This window comes from Salvelinus alpinus, chromosome 14 (genome assembly GCF_045679555.1).
Source record: "Salvelinus alpinus chromosome 14, SLU_Salpinus.1, whole genome shotgun sequence".
Classification (NCBI taxonomy): Eukaryota; Metazoa; Chordata; class Actinopteri; order Salmoniformes; family Salmonidae; genus Salvelinus; species Salvelinus alpinus.
Genome location: NC_092099.1, coordinates 23822468 through 23845908, shown reverse-complemented (window position 1 = coordinate 23845908; position 23441 = coordinate 23822468). Strand labels below are relative to the sequence as shown.

The 23441-nt window shown below is 42.3% G+C and overlaps 2 protein-coding genes across 2 annotated transcripts; both read left to right on the top strand.

The window, feature by feature from the left end:
- Positions 1 to 693: 693 nt before the first annotated feature.
- Positions 694 to 10277, top strand: LOC139538620 (UDP-glucuronosyltransferase-like). Its single transcript, XM_071340872.1, has 5 exons — positions 694 to 1774; positions 4364 to 4495; positions 6693 to 6780; positions 6965 to 7184; positions 8434 to 10277. The coding sequence occupies exons 1-5, from the start codon at positions 836 to 838 to the stop codon at positions 8720 to 8722; spliced, it is 1668 nt and encodes a 555-aa protein (XP_071196973.1). The 5' UTR covers positions 694 to 835; the 3' UTR covers positions 8723 to 10277.
- A 3435-nt stretch (positions 10278 to 13712) lies between these two features.
- prmt2 (protein arginine methyltransferase 2) lies at positions 13713 to 22990 on the top strand. The gene is given in 12 exon segments (XM_071340085.1): positions 13713 to 13751; positions 16089 to 16232; positions 16264 to 16308; positions 16570 to 16731; positions 16990 to 17220; positions 17435 to 17532; positions 17534 to 17626; positions 19177 to 19306; positions 19963 to 20093; positions 20148 to 20273; positions 20275 to 20314; positions 22768 to 22990. Coding segments are annotated over 12 exon segments (1272 nt in total). The 3' UTR covers positions 22801 to 22990.
- The last annotated feature ends 451 nt before the right edge of the window (positions 22991 to 23441 follow it).

The window sequence follows — 23441 nt, the reverse complement described above, 5'->3', positions numbered from 1 at the left end:
CAACCATTACATTATTATTCAACACTGTAGGTTTTTGCGTGTTTTTTTTAAATTTGTAGGTGTGACGCCATTATGTCCAGTTGTTTTTATCGACAAGGTAGTTAAATGGGAAAGCACCGTAGCAGGCAATTTTCGCATCTATTTTCGATGCGAACTTTTTAAATGTAGACAACAACAAAAAATCACTGGACAAGTCATTGTAAAAATAGCTAATGTCATGCTACTCAATGGGAAATTTATGAATAACAGACAACAGTTTATTTTGTAGAACTAAGAAAACCATCAATTAAACTATAGCAATATGAGGACTATTGGAAAAAAGTATAATTCTGTATTATTAATGAGTGTTGTTAAAAATAGTTTTTTTTTTTTTTACAGAGCCCATTTAAATGAGTGATGCTTACTTTTCTGGTTTCAGTACTTGTTAATACAATGTTTTACTGATCATAAGTATAACTGTTATACTTTCTCCCTCAAAAAACGAGTACATTATAAGTCACTAGTCAATAGGCAGCTAATATCGGCACCCAGAACCAACTTGGCTACGCTATATGTTAAGTCACATTGAAATTACTAGCGAGCTAATCCTCTCCATGTCATCAATAACCTGAACCATTCAGCCTGCTGATAGACTTTAGTCAACAGGAAGGATTGACTGGGGTTATATAACAGCCTGCCTGCAAAGGCAGACCCAGACATAGCAGGGAGACACACTCCCACTCACAGTTTAGTCTGAGGTCCAGCCCCCTCTCAGTAGCATTCAGTGCCAGACTTCAGGGAGGTAGTTTCCTTCTCACAAAACAGCTTGTGTAACTGAGCAGAGAGGCAGAGAGGCATGGGGTGGCGGAAGGGTGTTCTTGTGCTGAAACTGGGGCAGGGTCTGAGGCCGGGGCTGAGGCTAGGGCCAGGGTTGGGACTGAGGCAGGGGCTTAGGCTGGGACTGCTGGTTCTGCTGTGCTGCCTTGCCCTGTGTCCAGCGCCTGTCCAGGGGTACAAGGTCCTGGTGATGCCTGTAGACGGGAGCCACTGGCTGAGCATGAAGTTGCTGGTGAAGGAGCTGGCGGCCAGAGGCCATGAGATGGTTGTGCTGGTCCCTGACACATCCATCCTCATCCAGGGCTCTGACTACTACAGGACTGAGACCTTCAGGGTCCCCTACAGCAAGGCACAACTGGACGAGAACGTCAACAAACTGAAGGACGCTGCGTTCCTCAAGGCCCCGGATGTAATGGACATATTCGTGAACGTGCAGCATCTGATTCAATTCACCACCATGCAGGTGAAAGGCTGTGAGGGTCTGCTGTATGACAAGCCCCTGATGCAGCGACTGAGAGGAGAAATATTTCAGATGATGCTGACCGACCCCTTCCTACCCTGTGGATCCGTCATCGCTGACTCCTTCAACATCCCAGCGGTTTACTTCTCGAGGGGGATCCCCTGTGGGCTGGATGAGAAGGCTGCCCAGTGCCCCACTCCCCCATCTTACGTACCACGCTTATTCTCCGGCAACACTGACAACATGGACTTCCTAGGGAGGGTTAAGAACATGCTCATGTACAGTCTGGAGAGCTACCTGTGTACGGTAATGTTTGCCAGCTTTGACGAGCTGACCAGTAGGTACCTGGAGAAAGACATGACATACAGGGAACTGCTGGGTCACGGGGCCATCTGGCTGCTGAGGTATGACTACTCCTTTGAGTATCCCAAACCCAGGATGCCCAACATGGTCAACATTGGAGGCATCAACTGTGGTAAAAGAGCTCCACTTCCAGCGGTGAGTCTCATAAGAATATGTTTTAGAATAAACAACTTCAACTGTGCGTAGCTCTGCAACCTATATGGATCCAGGTACAGAAACCTCAAGGGATAGATTCACTACTGTGGCAATTGTACCCCCACCCCCCACACCCCAGAAAATACAAAGAAAAAACATTCAAATAGAGTTTCTGCTCAACATTCACTTTGGGAGAACGTCCCTCTCTGTACTACCCTCCATTCTCTCTCTTTTCTAAACACTATTCTGTATACTTCTGGCCCTTCTTTTGACACTGTGTTAACAACCCTCCAGGCGAGCTTCAATGCCATACAACTCTCCTTCCGTGGCCTCCAACTGCTCTTAAATACAAGTAAAACCAAATGCATGCTCTTCAACCGATCACTGCCTGCTCCTGCCCGCCTGTCCAACATCACTACTTTGGACGGCTCTGACTTAGAATATGTGAACACCTACAAATACCTAGGTGTCTGGTTAGACTGTAAACTCTCCTTCCAGACTCACATCAAACATCTCCAATCCAAAGTCAAATCTAGAATTGGCTTCCTATTCCGCAACAAAGCATCCTTTACTCATGCTGCCAAACATACCCTTGTAAAACTGACCATCCTACCAATCCTCGACTTCGGTGATGTCATTTACAAAATAGCCTCCAAAACCCTACTCAATAAATTGGATGCAGTCTATCACAGTGCCATCCGTTTTGTCACCAAAGCCCCATATACTACCCACCACTGCGACCTGTACACTCTCGTTGGCTGGCCCTCGCTTCATACTCGTCGCCAAACCCACTGGTTCCAGGTCATCTACAAGACCCTGCTAGGTAAAGTCCCCCCTTATCTCAGCTCGCTGGTCACCATAGCAGCACCTACCTGTAGCACGCGCTCCAGCAGGTATATCTCTCTAGTCACCCCCAAAACCAATTCTTCCTTTGGACGCCTCTCCTTCCAGTTCTCTGCTGCCAATGACTGGAACGAACTACAAAAATCTCTGAAACTGGAAACACCTATCTCCCTCACTAGCTTTAAGCACCAGCTGTCAGAGCAGCTCATAGATTACTGCACCTGTACATAACCCATCTACAATTTAGCCCAAACAACTACCTCTTTACCTACTGTCTTTATTTATTAATTTATTTTGCTCCTTTGCACCCCATTATTTCTGTCTCTACTTTGCACTTTCTTCCACTGCAAACCAACCATTCCATTGTTTTATTTTTATTTATTTTTTATTTATTTATTTTTTATTTATTTTTTTATTTTTTTTATTTTACTTGCTGTGTTGTACTCACTTCGCCTCCATGGCCTTTATATTTTTATTTATTTATACATATATTTGTTTGCCTTCACCTCCCTTATCTCACCTCACTTGCTCACATTGTATATAGACTTATTTTTTTTTTTTCACTGTATTATTGACTATATGTTTGTTTTACTCCATGTGTAACTATGTGTTGTTGTATGTGTCGAACTGCTTTGCTTTATCTTGGCCAGGTCGCAATTGTAAATGAGAACGTGTTCTCAATTTGCCTACCTGGTTAAATAAAGGTTAAATAAAATAAATAAAATAAATAAATAAATAAATAAATAATAAATAAATAAAAAAACACTGTGTTCAGCCAGTGAAACCTGAGCCAGGAACAGCATTCATGTGTCCCAAATGGTACCCTACCCCTTATATAGTGAACTACTTTTGACCAGAACCCTATGGGCCCTGGTCAAAAGTATGAGTAATAGTATGCCATTTAGGACAGACCACAGTTATTTCTTCCTGGAATGTGGCCACTGTAATCTAACAGAGGAACTGAGGGGCCCTTCTAGTTCCTACCCTAAAAAAACACAGGAAGATAAACTAATCTGCAGGGATTGTTCTGTGGGGTAAGGGTTGGGGTTAGCTGTGATTGTTATAGGGTTTATTATGCCTTTATCTTCTATGAATACAGGGTGTGTTATCAATGCATGGTATCCTTTCACAACTTCACCCTCCCTCCTTCAGTTAATGTTTTGTTAACCAGACCAAAGACTGTTCTAATACTGATGTGTGGAATTTAAACATACATTTTTCATGTGAATTAAATCATGCAATGAATACAATAGGTGTAGACCTTACAGTGAAGTGCTTACTTACAAGCCCCAAACCAACAATGCAGTTTAAAAAATCTGAATAAGAAATAAAAGAAAAGGAACACTTCACCTGGGGGATCTTCTTCTGAGACCAGCCACCCGGACAGCTGATGAGTATTTATGTCTGTAATAAAGCGCTTTTGTGCGGAAAAACTTATTCTGATTGGTTGGACCTGGCTCCCCAGTGGGTGGGCGTGGCTCCCAAGTGGGCCTATGTGGCTCCCAAGTGGGCCCAAGTGGGCCTATGCCCTCCCAGGCCCACCCATGTTCCCAGGCCCACCCATGTTCCCAGGCCCACCCATGGCTGCGCCCCCGCCCAGTAACATGAAGTCCATAGATTAGGGCTTAATTCATTTATTTCAGTTGACTGATTTCCTCATAAAATTGTTGCATGTTGCGTTTATATTTTTGTTCAGTGTAAATGTAAAATGTTTTTGTTAACTAACTCTTCCCCGTGCCTCAACAGGACCTGCAGGAGTTTGTGGATGAGTCAGGAGAGGATGGCTTCGTGGTCTTCACCCTGGGCTCTATGATCTCTCAGATGCCTGAGGAGAAAGCCAAGCAGTTCTTTGATGCCTTCAGCAGGATCCCTCAGAGGGTAAGGACTCCTCGATGCTGTCCCAAATGGCACCCTATTCCATATATTGCACTACTTTTGACCACAGCTGGTCAAAAGTAGTGCACTATATAGGGAATATGGTGTTTGGAACGCATCCATCATCTGTCTATTACATAATGTTTCCCACAGTTAACCCTTTCTGACTAACACAATCTTTAAGTATACAGTCTCTATGTCTTCTGTAGACATCAACAACTGACAACATATTTCCTGAGCTTTCTTGCATCTCCTAGATATAGGACAGACACTTTAAAACCTTATTCCTTACTGTCTTTTTTGCTATTTATGAATGAATGTGTTTCTATGGGCTGTAGTAGTAAAGGCCAAATTCAATATTTTATCAAATACAATTTTTTATATATATTTTTAATACTAAATGGGGTCCTAAAATTCTAAATCAAATAGCTAAATGATCAATAGTATGACCATCTTTAAACAATTCCATATGTTAGCTTAGTCATGCACTGCAATGACACGATTGACTGATGATTGGTTGAAATAAATTCATAAGAAGAAGATTGTGGGAGCTATACTGTTAGATTTCAGCCTGTGTGTCCATGTATACTGATGATTCAACCCTATATGTGTCAGCAACCACAGCTAGTGATATCAATGCAACCCTGAACAAAGAGATGCAGTTAGTTTTAGAATGGGTGGCCAGTACTAAACTGGTCCTTAACATCTCTAAAACTAAGACCATTGTATTTGGTACAAATCATTCTTTAAGATCTAGACCTTAGCTGAATCTGGTAATGAATGGTGTGGCTGTTGAACAAGTTGAGGAGACTAAATTACTTGGTGTTACCTTAGATTCTAAACTGTCATGGTCAAAAATGATTGAATGGTTGTAAGTCTGTCTGTGGTAAAGAGATGCTAAAGAGACACCACACTACACAAAGCAAGTCCTGCAGGCTCTAGTTTTATCTTATCTTGATTAATGTCCAGTCGTATGGTTAAGTGCCGCAAAGGACCTAGTTAAGCTGCAGCTGGCCCAGAACAGAGTGGCACATTTTGCTCTTCATTGTAGTCAGAGGGCTAATATCAATACTATGCATGCCAGTCTCTCTTGGCTAAGAGTTGAGACTGACTGCATCGCTTCTTATTTTTATAATAAACAAATTGTTTGCATAGTCAACTTACATACAACACTGACAAACACACTTACCCCACCAGACATGCCACCAGGGGTCTTTCCCAGTCCCCAGGTCGGGAACAAGTTCCAAAAAACATACAGTATTATACAGAGCCATGATTGCAGGGAACTCCCTTCCATATCAAAAACAAATAAAGCAACACCTCCAGTCACAAGGCCTCTCCCCCATATAACCTACTTGTTGTATGTACTGACATGTATGTGTAACTGATAGATGCACACACGCGCAAACTACATGTTAATGTACAGTATGTCAGTTGTAAAATCTTGTCTGTAATGTATTTTTCGTTATGTGTCAGACCCCAGTAAGACTAGCTGTCGCCATTGGCGTCAGTTAATGGGGATCCTAATAAAACAAAATCAATACAGCCTTATTGTATAATTATTTATAGTAGAAAGCAATGGGTTAGAAGAAGCCTACATAACCAACCCATAATGTAAAATGCAACATCCATTTATGGCCAGCTATGTAAACTCTAACACTGATTTATCCTGCAATAGATGTCATTAAATTGGTAATATTCATTTTTGTCTTCTTCTAATGCCTTAAGGGGAAAGTAATCTGAAAGTAATTAGATTACGTTACTGAGTTTGGGTAATCTAAAAGTTACGTTACTGATTACTATTTTGGACAGGTAACTAGTAACTAACGGATTACATTTAGAAAATGACCTACCCAACGCTGCATGTAGGCCTAATCTCCAATCCACCATTAATCTAATCTAGACTAAGAACAAGTCCTTTGTCCCCCGTTGTACTTAACTCTGAGGAATGCTGTAATTACATGGAGTTTCAATGACATTTGCATATTCTCCATTCTTCATATACAACGTCAAGTGTCATGGCAAGCTGCTGTTCTATGTTGTTCAGTTTGTGTGGAGTACACTGGAGCTATGCCTTAACGCTCCAGACACACATTTATATTCCACTACAAAGTGGTGTACCTTCACCACTATATCCAGAATTGGCAGATGATTCTATATGACTTGATTAGCTAAGTAAACTGTTGTTCTCTGTTTTAAGGTGGTGTGGAGGTACACAGGAGTGGTGCCTGAGAACGCTCCAGACAACGTCAGATTGATGAAGTGGCTTCCTCAGAATGATCTGCTGGGTTGGTTTAGTCTCTCATCATCAGAGATAATGTTACAATGATATAGTTATGATGAAAACCACCTGGGTTACAGAAGTTAGAGGGGTACTCTTCTCAGTAAACACATGCTACTGTTGTTGCCATTTTGCAAGAGAAACAATACATCTTCTTCTTCGTGGTGAATGTTCTATGTTCCATGTTCTAGGCCACCCCAAGGTCAAGGCCTTCATCACCCACGGAGGAACCCACGGTATCTACGAGGGGATCTGTAACAGTGTTCCCATGGTGATGCTTCCGTTGTTCGGTGACCAGAGTGACAATGTACACCGCATGGCGGTGAGGGGTGTCGGGGAGGTGCTCAATTTGTTCGATATCACCTCAGACAAACTGGTGGAGGCCCTCAACAAGGTCATCAACGACAAGAGGTCAGACATCATGTTAACGTAATACAAGGAAGTATACTGAACAAAAATATAAACGCAACATGCAACAATTTCTACGATTTTACTGAGTTACAGTTCATATCAGTCAATTGAAATGAATTAATTAGGCCCTAATCTATGGATTTCACATGACTGGGAATACAGATATGCATCTGTTGGTCACATACAGTATACCGTTAATAAAAAATGGGCCTCAGGATCACGTCATCGTATTTTTGTACATTCAAATTGCCAATCGATAAAATGCAATTGTGTTTGTTGTCTATAGCTTATGCCTGCCCATAGCATAACCCCACCACCACCATGGGGCACTCCGTTCACAACGTTGACATCAGCAAACCGCTCACCCACACAATACCATAGACATGGTCTGCTGTTGTGAGGCCAGTTGGACGTACTGCCAAATTTGATTAAAACAATGTTGGAGGCGGCTTATGGTAGAGAAATTATCATTAAATTAGCTTGCAACAGCTCTGGTGGACATTCCTACAGTCAGCTGGCCAATTGCACGCTCTTCAGACATCTGAGGCATTGTGTTGTGTGACAAAACTGCACATTTTAGAGTGTCCCTAGCTCAAGGTGCACCTGTATAATGATCATGCTGTTTAATCAGCTTCTTGATATGCCACACCTGTCAAGTGGATGGATTATCTTGGCAAAGACAAAATGTTCACTAACAGGGATGTAAACAAATTTGTGCACAAAATTTGAGAGAAAAAAGCTTTTTGTGCATATGGAACATTTCTGGGACCAACATTTTACATGCTGCGTTTATATTTTTGTTCAGAATAATAATGTTACAAGGACATGTTATACACTGAAAATACAAACTATGAACCTCTTAAATGAAACTACATGTAATCTAAAATTGAATCTTTGTAATCCCTGAAAGTCATTTTCATCATGAGGACCATCAACAATAACTAGTAATGCTGCATACTCCAAGATAGGTTAAAATCTTGCCTTTTTGGTAATTTTTTAAATAATTTGCTAAGGTGTAGACACGTTGTAGGACACAAGCTCAAATAAACAGGACAAGCAGGATAAAAATATAGCAGTGCAAACAGTACAGGGACCAAATCCTAACTCGAGATCTACATATTGAGTTTCAGTGCAAATATAATATTGTCAACAATGCATGATTTACATGAACGTCTGAGTTCCTCATTAGAATTCAGCCCCAGTCTATGAGGAGATTGTAAACCCTGTTGCATCTGTCCTTCCGCCCCAGTTACAAGGAGAAGATGCTGAAGCTGTCAGCGGTACATAAGGACCGTCCCATCGAGCCCCTGGACCTGGCTGTGTTCTGGGCGGAATTTGTGATGCGCCACGGAGGAGCAGAACACCTAAGACCTGCCGCTCACGACCTCAACTGGATCCAGTACCACAGTCTGGACGTGTTCACTCTGCTACTCACTATAGTTCTCATTGTTGTCATGGTCACCGTTAAATGCTGCAAAGTCTGCTTCCGCAAGTGTTGTGGAACGAAGAAGACTATGAAGAAGAAGAAGAGTGAGTGAATGTCCTTCCTGTGGCCTAGGCCGGGACTCAATCCAAGGCTCGTTGTAGAGCGCTGTCGACAATAATGTGCCTTTAAAAGGCAATGTTCCTGTGTTTGCTGAGATCACATTCACAGTAAACGCTGCAGATGTTGGCTCAATCATAAAGTACCTTAAAATGTCAAGCGCGCTACAATGCGCTACAGATTGAATCCCAGCCCAAGCAATCAGGCCCTAGAGTTCAAAGTAACTATACTTAACTATACTGCCCACTCTAGGTCCTGTGTATAACAGGGAGTGAATAGGCTACTGTAGGTTGAAGGAAAGAAACGCCTGACAGAGATTTGCCATTTTTATGTTTGTTTGATATCTCAGGATAATGTCAGAGTAACTTCATGTATCTGTTGTCAATAAGGCCTGATGCCTGCCACCAGCAAGACAGTCTCATTCCATCACAGGAGGTTGGTGGCACCTTAACTGCTGGTAATGGCTGGAGCGGAATGGTATCAAATACATCAAACACGTGGTTTCCATGTGTTTGATGCCATTTCATTTGTTTCATTACAGCCATTATTATGAGCCGTCCTCCCCTCAGCAGCCTCCTATGTATTCCACAGTCAGCCACTGTGCCTTTGGAGGAGTGTGACTCAAACTGTTGGCCTGTCTAGCATGTGTGATGCCAATTCAAGATCCTGTTTAGTAAAAAGCATGAGCTGATGCACACCCACATTGTTTTGTAGAGGTGCTAACCAACGAAGATTAAACTGTATAAAAATCAAGTTGCACAGTCAGAGTTGCCGAAACGTTGGTTATTAGGTTTACTTAATCAATTGTTTGGAGTATATATATTGAGTGTACAACTTTCTTTCTTTTCATACAATTTAGGATCCTGGTAACACAACCAATATATGTCATGCTGGTATAAAGGATTTTGGAGACAGGTGCAGTAATACACAATAGGGTTTTTTAATACACCCAAAACAAACACGTACGTATACAAAAACACTGGGCTGTACCCAAACAAAAGAGCGAGGGTAAACCTTGTTGAACGCCACAGGACGATACCCGTAATACACAATATATAAAGCACACAGCATAGCAGCTGCACCAACGTACTCACACCCCCAATGGACATGGGAACAATAACCGACAGCCCAATGGAAACCAAAGGGCACACTTATGCAAGTACTAATCAGTGGGAATAGGGGACAGGTGTGTGTAATGAATGTTCCGGAGGGATCCGTGACAATATAGTGGCAAGAGAGAATTTCTCTTCGTCTTTGAAAGGCATTTTGACAGTAAAAAGCTATGGCAGGTGTGTCATTTTGCCTGCGCCTCATTCGGTCTTCATCAAGGTCCAGAGAGCACCACTGACATTTTTAAAATATTTCCTCGCCGTCAAAATTTGCTAAATGTAGTCCTTTATCCATCGTTTTTGGAATTTCCAATGCTCCCTGACTGTCTAGCGTTCATTTCAGTAATTGTTTTTTGTTGTATAGTACTTTTTCACTGTTTGTAATGTTTCAAGTGAAAAAACCATTGTGAAAATCTACAAATAAATTGTAATACAAAGTTGCATCTTTGTCCCTTTTCATTGCAGTTAGAGAGAAAGGAAATGGGCTGGGGCTGTGTTAGTTAGGTTATTTAGATTTAAGTTTTTAAAAAATGGAGTAAAAAAAAACAGAATTTTTCTTATCTGAATTTGAAAGTTGCCTTTATTGTATCAAAATTGGACATGGAATAACGGGAAACAAATAACCACTTTTATTCAATTTTTGTTTTTTGTTTTGTTCATACCCGGAAGTACACACCTCCTCATAGAAAATTGACAGGACTTAGTGGCGGTGTTAACACCCTAGGTTGGCAGTCCAGAGAAAGGATTAGACTGAGTATGACTGGAAGATAAAAAATACTAATGTTAGCTAAGATGCAGAACTTTTTAGGAAGTTTGCATGCCAATAGAACAAACTGAACAAAGTTGGCTTGCACTAGCTGGCTACTGACTATACTCATGTTAGATAGTAGCTAGTGGAAGTAAGTTAGTCCCTCAACCTGCTATAAGATGAAGCTGCCTGACCAGAGCTACCTGCTGCGGAAAGGTCAAATTTCTCCATTACTTTCTGTAGCTACTTAGCTAGATCTTCAGTCGGCTGATGGTGTTTATTTACTGAGTAATAATGAACAGTAGTTACTGTAAATGGTCTATCTGGTACTTTATATAGCTAACTTAGGTATTGCTTACACATACAACAATATCCAGTTAAGCTATAGCGAAAGGCAGACATAGGCTATACTCTTCAGTTGTGAACACGACTACTGCTACGACAATTGGCCTAGGATCTTAATTTGATCAGCCTGTTGCAGAAAATTTCCAGCACAGATGGAAATGCAAACTTGTAGTGTTTTCAAGGTTTAAAAAGGCTTCTAAAGTTTGTAGTTTACACTTTAAAATGTCAGACTTGATTTTCCCTAAAATGTATCAACCTCTACAAAAATATCCATTAATTATAATCCATACAATAATTCTCATTTCCTGTTGCTACAGTATTATTTTCCTGCTGTGAAAAAAAGTCAAATTAAGATCCTACATCTGTACAGTGCCTTTGGAAAGTATTCAGACCCATTGACTTTTTCCACATTTCGTTACGTTACAGCCTTATTCTAAAATGGATGTAAAAAAATCCTCAGCAATCTACACACAATACCCCATAATGACAAATTGAAATCAGGTTTGTAGAAATGCTTGCAAATAAAACAGAAAATACCTTATTTACATAAGTATTCAGACCTTTTGCTATGAGACTCAAAATTGAGCTCAGGTGCCGTCCTGTTTCCATTGATCATCCTTGAGATGATTCTACAACTTGATTAGAGTCCACCTGTGGTAAATTCAATTGAGTGGACATGATTTGGAAAGGCACACACCTGTCTATATAAGGTACCACAGTTGATAGTACATGTCAGAGCAAAAACCAAGCCATGAGGTCGAAGGAATGGTCTGTAGAGCTCCGAGACAGGATTGTGTCGAGGCATAGATCTGGGGAAGGGTACCAAAAACATTTCTGCAGCATTGAAGGTCCCCAAGAACACAGTGGCCTCCATCATTCTTAAATGGAAGAAGTTTGGAACCACCAAGACCCTTCCTAGTGCTGGCCGCCCGGCCAAACTGAGCAATCGAGGGAGAAGTGCCTTGGTCAGGGAGGTGACCAAGAATCCGATGGTCCCTCAGACAGAGCTCTAGAGTTCCTCGGTTGAGATGGGAGAACCTTCCAGAAGGACAACCACCTCTGCAGCACTCCACCAATCAGGCCTTTATGGTAGAGTGGCCAGACGGAAGCCACTCCTCAGTAAAAGGCACACTATAGCTGCTTGGAGTTTGCCAAAAGGCACTGTTACGTTCCCAGTTTCTGTTGTGGTTTGTGTATTTGTATGTGTGTTTCAGGATGGCTTCCTGGATTCCTTTAAGCAGCTGATTGGTCGCCCCCATTGATGATTGGAGCTGACCCCGCCCTCTCGTCAGAAACAGCTGAGCATTCTTGCAGTCATCTTTTCAGGACGGCCACTCCTAGGGAGAGTAGCAACAGTGCTGAACTTTCTCCATTTATAGACAATTTGTCTTACCGTGGACTGATGAACATCAAGGCTTTTAGAGATACTTTTGTAACTCTTTCCAGCTTTATGCAAGTCAACAATTCTTAATGTTAGGTCTTCTGGGATTTATTTTATTTGAGGCATGGTTCACATCAGGAAATGCTTCTTGTGAATAACAAACTCAAATTTTATGTGTTTTTAATAGGGCAGGGCAGCTCTAATCAACATCTCCAATCTCATCTCATTGACTGGAGACGAGATTGACTCATTGATCCAGGTTAGCTGACTCCTGACTCCAATTAGCTTTTGGAGAAGTTATTAGCCTAGTGGTTCACATACTTTTTCCAGCCTACACTGTGAATGTTTAAATTATGTATTCAATATAGACAAGAAAAATACAATCATTTGTGTGATATAAGTTTAAGCACACCGTTTGTCTGTTGTTGTGACTTAGATGAAAATCATATCATATTTTATGACCAATTTATGCAGAAATCCAGGTAATTCCAAAGGGTTCACATACTTTTTCTTACAACTGTATGGTCACTTTGAAATTTCCTTGTTTTTGAAGAAATGCACATTTTTTGTCCATCAAAATAACATCTAATTGATCAGAAATACAGTGTAGACATTGTTAATATTGTAAATTACTATTGTAGCTTGAAACGGCAGATTTTTTAATGGAATATCTACATAGGCATACAGAGGCCCATTATCAGCAACCATCACTCCTGTGTTCCAATGGCAGATTGTGTTAGCTAATCCAAGTTTATCATTTTTAAAGGCTAATTGATCATTAGAAAATCCTTTTGCAATTATGTTAGCACAGCTGAAAACTGTTGTTCTCATTAAAGAAGCAATACAATTGGCCTTCTTTAGACTAGTTGAGTATCTGGAGCATCAGAATTTGTGTTGATCAATTACTGCCTCAAAATTGCCAGAAACAAAGACTTCCTTCTGTAACTCTTCAGTCTATTCTTGTTCTGAGAAATTAAGGCTATTCCATGCGAGAAATTGCCAAGAAACTGAAGATCTCGTGCAATGCTGTGTACTACTCCCTTCACAGAACAGCACAAACTGGCCCTAACCAGAATAGAAAGAGGAGTGGGAGGCCCAGATTGCTGATTGTTGCTGATAATGGACTTCTGTATGCCTATGTAGATATTCCATTTTTTTTTTATCAGCCGTTTCCAGCTACAATTGTCGTTTACAACATTAACAATGTCTACACTGTATTTCTGATCAATTTTATGTTATTTTAATGGACAAAAAAAATTGCTTTTTTTTTTCAAAAACAAGGACATTTCTAAGTGACCCCAAACTTTTGAATGGTAGTGTATGTCTATACTGTTTGTCTATGTCTGTCCCTGACACCTATTGAAAGATTAGTGGAATCTGTGTGGGTAGCTGGACATGTAGGATGACTGACAGTGAAGGTGAACAGGTGGTCACGTGTCAGGTGACAGAGGAATGGATGAGACTGAGGCAGGAATTCCTTTAACCATAAAGTGGTATATTTACTGAGTAGTCTGTGCTGCATAACAAAGGAAACAAAATAACATGTATCCAATCAAATTCATAATCACAAAGATCAAATCATAACAAGCATTCATGATAAACATAATTAGGGAATTCAACAATCCAGTTCATTAAGTCAATAGTAATCATCCGTGAATCATTTAGGCTCGTAACTATTTTTCATAAATCATGAAAGAATACAAACAGTGAATGGTTATTCAACCTATAATCCCCATTAGTTTGATATCAAAGTCGATCAGTTAGCAAACAATGACCTTTCTCATTTCACCCTTTCAATTGTCTTCATGTGTACATGTAATTAATTTAAATTACATATTAACCATATCGATTGCATAATTGGCCTATGAGGAGCCGTAGGGCCGTGATCATTGACAATTCACATTACACAATATGTTTGAAGCGTGCGCTCCAAGCCGCGCTCCGCGGTAATAACTATAAATGAGATCTGTCCGTCATTGCCACCTGACCTAATTAAAGCGCCCCTGGCCCAGCTGAGTAAGTGGCCATGAATTAAAGGATTATTCCACCAACTCCATGTGCCTTTTCTACACCTATACTTTATGTCTGTCTCTGACCCCAGCTGTATGTCTACAGTATGTGTATGTCTGTCTCTGACCCCAGCTGTATGTCTACAGTATGTGTATGTCTGTCTCTGACCCCAGCTGTATGTCTACAGTATGTGTATGTCTGTCTCCGACCCCAGCTGTATGTCTACAGTATGTGTATGTCTGTCTCCGACCCCAGCTGTATGTCTACAGTATGTGTATGTCTGTCTCCGACCCCAGCTGTATGTCTACAGTATGTGTATGTCTGTCTCCGACCCCAGCTGTATGTCTACAGTATGTGTATGTCTGTCTCTGACCCCAGCTGTATGTCTACAGTATGTGTATGTCTGTCTCCGACCCCAGCTGTATGTCTACAGTATGTGTATGTCTGTCTCTGACCCCAGCTGTATGTCTACAGTATGTGTATGTCTGTCTCCGACCCCAGCTGTATGTCTACAGTATGTGTATGTCTGTCTCCGACCCCAGCTGTATGTCTACAGTATGTGTATGTCTGTCTCTGACCCCAGCTGTATGTCTACAGTATGTGTATGTCTGTCTCCGACCCCAGCTGTATGTCTACAGTATGTGTATGTCTGTCTCTGACCCTAGCTGTATGTCTACAGTATGTGTATGTCTGTCTCCGACCCCAGCTGTATGTCTACAGTATGTGTATGTCTGTCTATGACCCAAGCTGTATGTCTACAGTATGTGTATGTCTGTCTCTGACCCCAGCTGTATGTCTACAGTATGTGTATGTCTGTCTCCGACCCCAGCTGTATGTCTACAGTATGTGTATGTCTGTCTCTGACTCCAGCTGTATGTCTACAGTATGTGTATGTCTGTCTCTGACCCCAGCTGTATGTCTACAGTATGTGTATGTCTGTCTCCGACCCCAGCTGTATGTCTACAGTATGTGTATGTCTGTCTCCGACCCCAGCTGTATGTCTACAGTATGTGTATGTCTGTCTCTGACCCCAGCTGTATGTCTACAGTATGTGTATGTCTGTCTCTGACCCCAGCTGTATGTCTACAGTATGTGTATGTCTGTCTCCGACCCCAGCTGTATGTCTACAGTATGTGTATGTCTGTCTCCGACCCCAGCTGTATGTCTACAGTATGTGTATGTCTGTCTCCGACCCCAGCTGTATGTCTACAGTATGTGTATGTCTGTCTCCGACCCCAGCTGTATGTCTACAGTATGTGTATGTCTGTCTCCGACCCAGCTGTATGTCTACAGTATGTGTATGTCTGTCTCCGACCCCAGCTGTATGTCTACAGTATGTGTATGTCTGTCTCCGACCCCAGCTGTATGTCTACAGTATGTGTATGTTTGTCTCCGACCCCAGCTGTATGTCTACAGTATGTGTATGTCTGTCTCCGACCCCAGCTGTATGTCTACAGTATGTGTATGTCTGTCTCTGACCCCAGCTGTATGTCTACAGTATGTGTATGTCTGTCTCTGACCCCAGCTGTATGTCTACAGTATGTGTATGTCTGTCTCCGACCCCAGCTATATGTCTACAGTATGTGTATGTCTGTCTCCGACCCCAGCTGTATGTCTACAGTATGTGTATGTCTGTCTCCGACCCCAGCTGTATGTCTACAGTATGTGTATGTCTGTCTCCGACCCCAGCTGTATGTCTACAGTATGTGTATGTCTGTCTCTGACCCCAGCTGTTTGTCTATGTGTGTATGTTTATCTCTGACCACAGCTGAGTTTCAGAGCTGGAGACAGGTTACTGGTTCACACCAAGACGTCAGCTGACTGGTGGTGGGCGGAGTTAGGAGGCCTCTGTGGCAACGTTCCATCTAGTTACCTGAAACAAGATGTGGAGGACAGTTACCTAAAACAAAGTGTGGAGGAGGACACCTCAGAGGACACCTCAGGACCCCTGGCAGGATGAAGAGTACTTTGGCAGCTATGGAACACTGGTTTGGCTTCTTGTCTCTCTCTCTTCCTAATTAACAATACATTAATTTCTACACAGTGATATTATTTGCATCCCAAATGGCATCCTTTTAAATATATATTTTACTACTATATTTTTATTTTACTACTTTTGACCAGGGCCCAGATTTGTCCCAAATGGCACCCTATTCCCTAATGTACACTATATAGGGAAACGGGTGCCATTTGGGAGGTAGCCTATGCAACATGTGTTAATATTGTTGTCTGTGTTTCTGCTGACCCAGAGGCTTCAACTGGAGATGCTGAGTGACCGAGCGAGGACGGAGGCGTACCGCCAGGTGATTCTGACCAACAGCGCCCCCCTCACGGGGAAGGTGGTTATGGACCTGGGCTGTGGCACCGGAGTCATCAGCCTCTTCTGTGCCCGCCTGGCCCAGCCCAAAGCTGTAAGGATACCAAGATAATATATATATATATTATTATAATCAGTAACTATTCATATCGCAGATAAAAGTCTAAGATATTTTATTAAATTCATGTTTAGTGCCAGATAGCAGTCAACTTTTATTTTGAGCCTTCATATTACAATGCATATATCTCCATCTAGGGAACAATGTACATTCAAACACCATGCGTTTGTGCTGTAGGTGTATGAAACTTCTGTTCTGTAAGTGTATTAAGTCCTGTGTTGTGTTGTTCTGTAGGTGTATGCATTGGAGGCCAGCTCCATAGCAGAACACACCGAGACCCTGGTGAGGCAGAACGGCTGTGAGGAGGTTGTGACAGTCTTCCAGGGTCGGGCTGAGGAGCTGGAGCTACCAGGCACAGTAGACATCCTGATCTCAGAGTGGATGGGCAACTGTCTGCTGGTAGGGAACTGTATGCTGCTAGGACTAGGAGTTATTGTTTTAACCTCTGAATCCACTAACACCATTGTTTCATAAAGACTTCTGTGATTGAGAACCTACTTGATTCTCATCTCCTGATCTCCACCATAGCAAAGCATTTTGCAATGGAAAATGAAAACAAGCATTTATTTTGGGATAAATTCAGGTAGTCCCTCCCTGTTCTGGCCCATTTGCTTCCTAGTGAATACGACCCTGTTCTGCCTCAGGTGTTTAAATAACAACTGTCTCTCCTCTCCTCTAGTTTGAGTTCATGGTGGAGTCAGTGTTGCAGGCGCAGGACCGCTGGCTGAGAGGGGGGGGGGGGGGGGGGGTGATGTGGGCCTCTCTCTGCCTGGTCCCGTCAGGCCCTGGACTACTACACAGAGAGGATGGGCTTCTGGGAGCAGTCCTATGGACTGGACTTCACTGCCCTCCAGAAAGATCCAAAGCTGGGGTTCAGCCCCAGTGGTCACTGTTACGCACGCCTCTGAGAAGAGGGAACGCAACTCCCTGCTACAACTCAACTCTCTGTGAAGTGCAAGAGGTATGGACTGCAGGTGCGAGAAAGGACGACAAAGGCAGAATTTACCGTTTACTAGGATTTATTTTCTTACACGGTAATATGGGGAAAAGGGGCTGGACGGAACCAAAGCAAAGAAAGTAAATATCAAAGTTCCCCCTCTCCTATCTAACCTGCCTACCCACTTAACTTACCTAACTTAGCACCACCTGGTGCCCTAACCAAAATACAGGGGGTGGTCCGCCCAGGTCTTACCTAGTGTGCCTAGACAGTAAATATACTACGGGTATATGTATGCCCGCGGGCCTCTTGCCTAAGCACTCCCAAAGTGCCTTCCCCTTCCCCCCTGGGAACAAATGAAACAGAATAATTATTAACAATTTCACAAACACTCACAGGACATAGCAAAGCTGCTACCAACAACAACTAATATAGTACATACCAACACTTTCTGATACACAACCAACACTATCCAAAACATTCACTCTCCTCTCTCTAATCTCTCTCCTAAATATTCAATCTCCCTCTAATCTCTCTCCTGATCTCATCTCTTTTCTTCTGAACAGAACACTGGCTTTTATATCTTCAGGTGGCAATGGTGATTAGAGTCAGCTGCTTCTTGACGAGGGGGGCGGGGTCAGCTCCAATCATCAATTAGCCTGGGGTCGACCAATCATCTGGTTGGGGAGTACTTCAGGAAGCCATCTCCTGAAACACACACTCAAATACCAACTAAAACACAGAAACTGGGGAACGTAACAGTCACACCATAGAAATAGAATCACTAGAACAGACCTGGAGCCTCTGACCATGGTGATTCTATTTCATTATTATTGTATTATGATGATTCTATTTCTATGGGTCTCACTGACCATGTCCATTTGCGTTCTCTAAATGTAATCCCTGATGTGATCAGTTAATGGAGCTGTAGTTGTTATATAAGTATTCTTAGTTTGTTTTTCATGACGCTTTTGCCTGTTTTGTCATTTATTTTAAATGACATGAGTTGTCCTGAGGTGTTTGTCAAGTGTAAACCAGGAGTGTATGTAACTGTTTGTTTATTTCCAATGCGGAGGGTTTCAGTAGTGAGACTGTCTGTCAGGTGTGATGTCACAGTGATGCAACTACAGTAGGGACAACACTATGGACAGTAAGTTTTAACTACAATACTTTTGGGGTCAGTTTCCCAGATATAGATGAAGCCTGTACAAATCCTGAACTAAGAAGCACTTGCTTTTTAGTCCAGGACTAGGCTTAATCTGTTTCTGGCAAGCTGTCTCTCGGTGGTGAGGGTGTAGTTTGGTGTGAAGTGGTAAGCGTAACATCTATGGTAAAGTGGAACAACAAACTTAAAATTGCTGTGTCAGCTATGCTCCAGTCTTTACAGTGCAAATTAAACAACCAAACCAATCGGGTAAGTCTGTCATTGAACAATATTGAGTGGCTGTGAGTGGCTAGTTAATGTGACTGCCCCCACCCTCCAGATCCCTGGCCCAGTCAGAGTTCTTCTCCAGGCCCAGGTTCAGCCACCTCCTCCAGCCTGAAGACTGCCCGGCCACCCCCTGTGATGTCATCACTCTGGACATGCTCACGCTGCATGTTACAGATCTAGAGGTACAGTACGTCTGGTTCTCACAGATCTGGTACTGGATTATATACAGTGTAAATGTAAGGCATAATCAACAAGGGGCTAAGCGTTCTCTGGAAAATAATGAACGAAGTGGAAGGTGTGTTCCACGACGCACTAGCAGAGTGGAACTGAACTTCCACTGAGTTGCATTATTTTCCAGAGAACGTATGGAGCCCCGAGTTGATTATCCTTTTTATACCATGGCTATAATTTAATACATTTGCCACTAGAAATGTGTTAATTTGACAGGATAATGTGTTCAACACTCACTGAAGTAGCTAGCAAGTTTACTAGATGGCTACAGTAGTTGCTGTTGTAACCAAACAAACAGACTTGCTAGTTTAGCTAACCAAACCATCAGACCTAGCTTGCTATTATGAAAATAGAATTCAACAATACCAATACTGTTTTCAATTCGACTTTTGCTGTCAAAAGCAGCTCAAACAAAACGTGTAAAAATGAACTATAGGCATTGAATTCTACCGTGCAAATATACTGTGCGCTATAGGAAAATAACGCACACTCTAGAATGCCTTCAAGCCAATCAGAAAGGAGTATTCAACAATGCCATGGTGTAAAACAATATAATAACATGTAATTCACACACACATACATGTAAGTCAACGTGTTCCCTGTCTAGAAGCTGAGGGGCCAGTTTACCTTCATCGTGGAAAAGGCCAGGACATTCCACGGGTTCACTTCCTGGTTCAGAGTTCAGTTCCAGAGCCTGGAGAGAGACAAAACCACATTGGAGTTAGACACTGGGCCCTAGCAGCTTTCACAATCAGTACAGCCAATGCGATATCAGCCTCTCCCTCTTCCCTCCATCAGGCCAACCCACTAGAAGCAGACTCTGTTCATGCTGGACGGGCCGATCTCGCTGCTCAGTGGAGAGACGGTGTCTGGAATCATCCTTCTACACCGGAACCCCGTCTGGAGACGTCACATGACTGTGGAGCATCAGCAGCACAGAGGAAACAGGAAACTGCATGGCAAGTATCCTCTATCTTTTAGGGGTGAATCGTAATTCCCACTTACCTCAAATGTTCACTTATACCCATTTCAGACAGAAGATGTGGTATGTTACCTGTAAAGAATGACCCCCTTTCAAACAGCCCCTTATATACATATTAGTGGGTAACTGGAAAATTGGGTGGAGTGGGGGGTGTTGTTAAACCATGGGGGCTGTTTGTTTACCTCAACGTTTCACTTAGTCATGCATTACTGTCAATGGGAAACTAAGTGAAAATTCAACTTACAGTACCAGTCAAAAGTTTGGACACATCTACTCATTCCAGAGTTTTTTTCTTTATTTTTACTATTTTCTACATTTCATAATAATAGTGAGACATCAAAACTATGAAATAACATATATGGAATCATGTAGTAACCAAAAAAGTGTTAAACAAATCAAAATACATTTGAGATTTTTCAAAGTAGCCACCCTATGCCTTGATGACAGCTTTGCACCCTCTTGCCATTCTCTCAACCAGCTTTACCTGGAATGCTTTTCCAACAGTCTTGAAGGAGTTCCCAAATTTGATGAGCACTTGTTGGCTGCTTTTCCTACGCTCTGCGGTCCAACTCATCCCAAACCATCTCAATTGGGTTGAGGTCGGTGGTTGTGGAGGCCAGGTCATCTGATGCAACACTCCATCACTCTCCTTCTTGGTCAAAACAGCCTGGAGGTGTGTTGGGTCATTGTCCTGTTGAAAAATGAATTATAGTCTCACTAATCCCACAGATGAGAGGGCGTATCGCTGTGGTAGCCATGCTGGTTAAGTGTGCCTTGAATTCTAAATAAAACACGGACAGTGTCACCATCACACCTCCTCCTCCATGCTTCACGGTGGGAACCACACATGCGGAGGTCATCCGTTCATCATCCGTTCCATCCACTCTGCATCTCACAAAGACACTGTGGTTGGAATCAAACATCTCAAATGTAGACTCATCAGATCAAAGGACAGATTTCCACCAGTCTAATGTCCATTGCTCGTGTTTCTTGTCCCAAGCAAGTCTCTTCTTATTATTGGTGTCCTTTAGTAGTGGTTTCTTTGCAGAAATTCGACCATGAAGGCTTGATTCACACAGTCTCCTCTGAAAAGTTGATGTTGAGATGTGTCTGTTACTTGAATTCTGTGAAGCATTTCTTTGGGCTGCAATCTGAGGTGCAGTTAACTCTAATGAACTTATCCTCTGCAGCAGAGGTAACTCTGGGTCTTCCTTTCCTGTAGCAGTCCTCATGAGAGCCTGTTTCATCATAGTGCTTGATGGTTTTTGTGACTGCACTTGAAGAAACTCAAAGTCCTTGACATTTTCCAGATTGACTGACCTTCATGTCTTAAAGTAATGATGGACTGTCGTTTCTCTTTGCTTATTTGACCTATTCTTGCCATAATATGGACTTGGGTCTTTTACCAAATAGGGCAATCTTCTTTATACCCTACCTTGTCAAAACCCAACTGATTGCCTCAAATGCATTAAGGAAGGGGCCTCCCGGGTGGCGCTAGCTGCGCCACCAGAGTCTCTGGGTTCGCGCCCAGGCTCTGTCGCAGCCGGCCGCGACCGGGAGGTCCGTGGGGCGACGCACAATTGGCATAGCGTCGTCCGGGTTAGGGAGGGTTTGGCCGGTAGGGATATCCTTGTCTCATCGCGCTCCAGCGACTCCTGTGGCGGGCCGGGCGCAGTGCGCGCTAACCGAGGGGGGCGGGTGCACGGTGTTTCCTCCGACACATTGGTGCGGCTGGCTTCCGGGTTGGAGGCGCGCTGTGTTAAGAAGCAGTGCGGCTTGGTTGGGTTGTGCTTCGGAGGACGCATGGCTTTCGACCTTCGTCTCTCCCGAGCCCGTACGGGAGTTGTAGCGATGAGACAAGATAGTAATTACTAGCGATTGGATACCACGAAAATTGGGGAGAAAAGGGGATAAAATTTATTTTAAAAAATAAATTAAAAATTAAAAAATGCATTAAGGAAATAAATTCTACAAATGAACGAGGCACACCTGTTAATTGAAATGCATTCCATGTGACTACCTCATGAAGCTGGTTGAGAGATTGCAAAAAGTGTGCAAAGCTGTCATCAAGGGAAAGGGTGACTACTTTGAAGAAACTCAAATATAAAATATATTTTGATTTGTTTAACTTTTTTTGGTTACTACATGATTCCATATGTTATTTCATAGTGTTGATGTCTTCACAATTATTCTACAATGTAGAAAACAGTACAACATAAAGAAAAACCCTTGAATGTCCAAACCTTTGACTGGTACTGTAAGTGGAAGTAAAGATTCACCCTGAAGTGTGTACAGTAACTTAATTACTAAGCATCCTTTCTCAGTCTTCTAACATGAATATAATGACGGATTCTACTGTGTTTTTGTAGATCTGGATATCTAAGAAGTTATAGACTTGTCACCTCACCTGTTGCTGTGTTCTCCCTGTAGGTCCAGACAAAGAGTTTCCCTATGTGGAGATGATGACATCATAGGCTGTCATTGAAGGATGTAGCAGCCAGACCTCTCTGATATTAGCCTAGTCCCAGATCTGTTTGTGGCTTTGCCTACTCCATTGTCATTGTCAAGCCAAACATGACAATTCCATAAGAAGTGTTGTGGAAATTACCACCAGGGACTCCAAGTCAAACTTAAATGATCATACTTTATTATCAGCAAGCTGGAGAGGTTCCAACAAACGTAATGCACCAAGTAGTACACGTCTGTCAGGAGCTCTGTCGGAGATGTCCTGTTCTCTTATATACTGCTTTTGCAGACAAGTTATATTTGCATGATTTACATGATTAAATATTTGAATTCATCATTGACGTTTGGTTCATGTATGTGACCGACCAATACCTCACGAGGCTTCTTCTCTCCAAGCTGAGACCTTGAAACTGATATATCCTTTTCGGTTCTCAAAACAATGTTCTGGGCGTACTGACAAATTGCTTATACTGATAGGGATCAATCAGTCACTTGTATGAACCCAGTCGAATTGGTTATTAGAAAAGCACAAACATCAACATTTCCTTCACATTCTCTCCTCTTATATAAAAGTTAGCGTTACATTTTAAGGTATGCATTAGATTATAGCTTCTATCAAAAGGTTCTATACTTCTACT

What these genes read in the sequence shown, in the direction of transcription:
- LOC139538620 (XM_071340872.1), top strand. Translation starts at nt 836, where the DNA reads ATGGGGTGGCGGAAGGGTGTTCTTGTGCTGAAACTGGGGCAGGGTCTG. An exon ending in AAAGAGCTCCACTTCCAGCG is followed by an intron (nt 1,775 to 4,363) that starts GTGAGTCTCATA and finishes GTGCCTCAACAG; the next exon opens with GACCTGCAGGAGTTTGTGGA. An exon ending in AAGGTCATCAACGACAAGAG is followed by an intron (nt 7,185 to 8,433) that starts GTCAGACATCAT and finishes CTTCCGCCCCAG; the next exon opens with TTACAAGGAGAAGATGCTGA.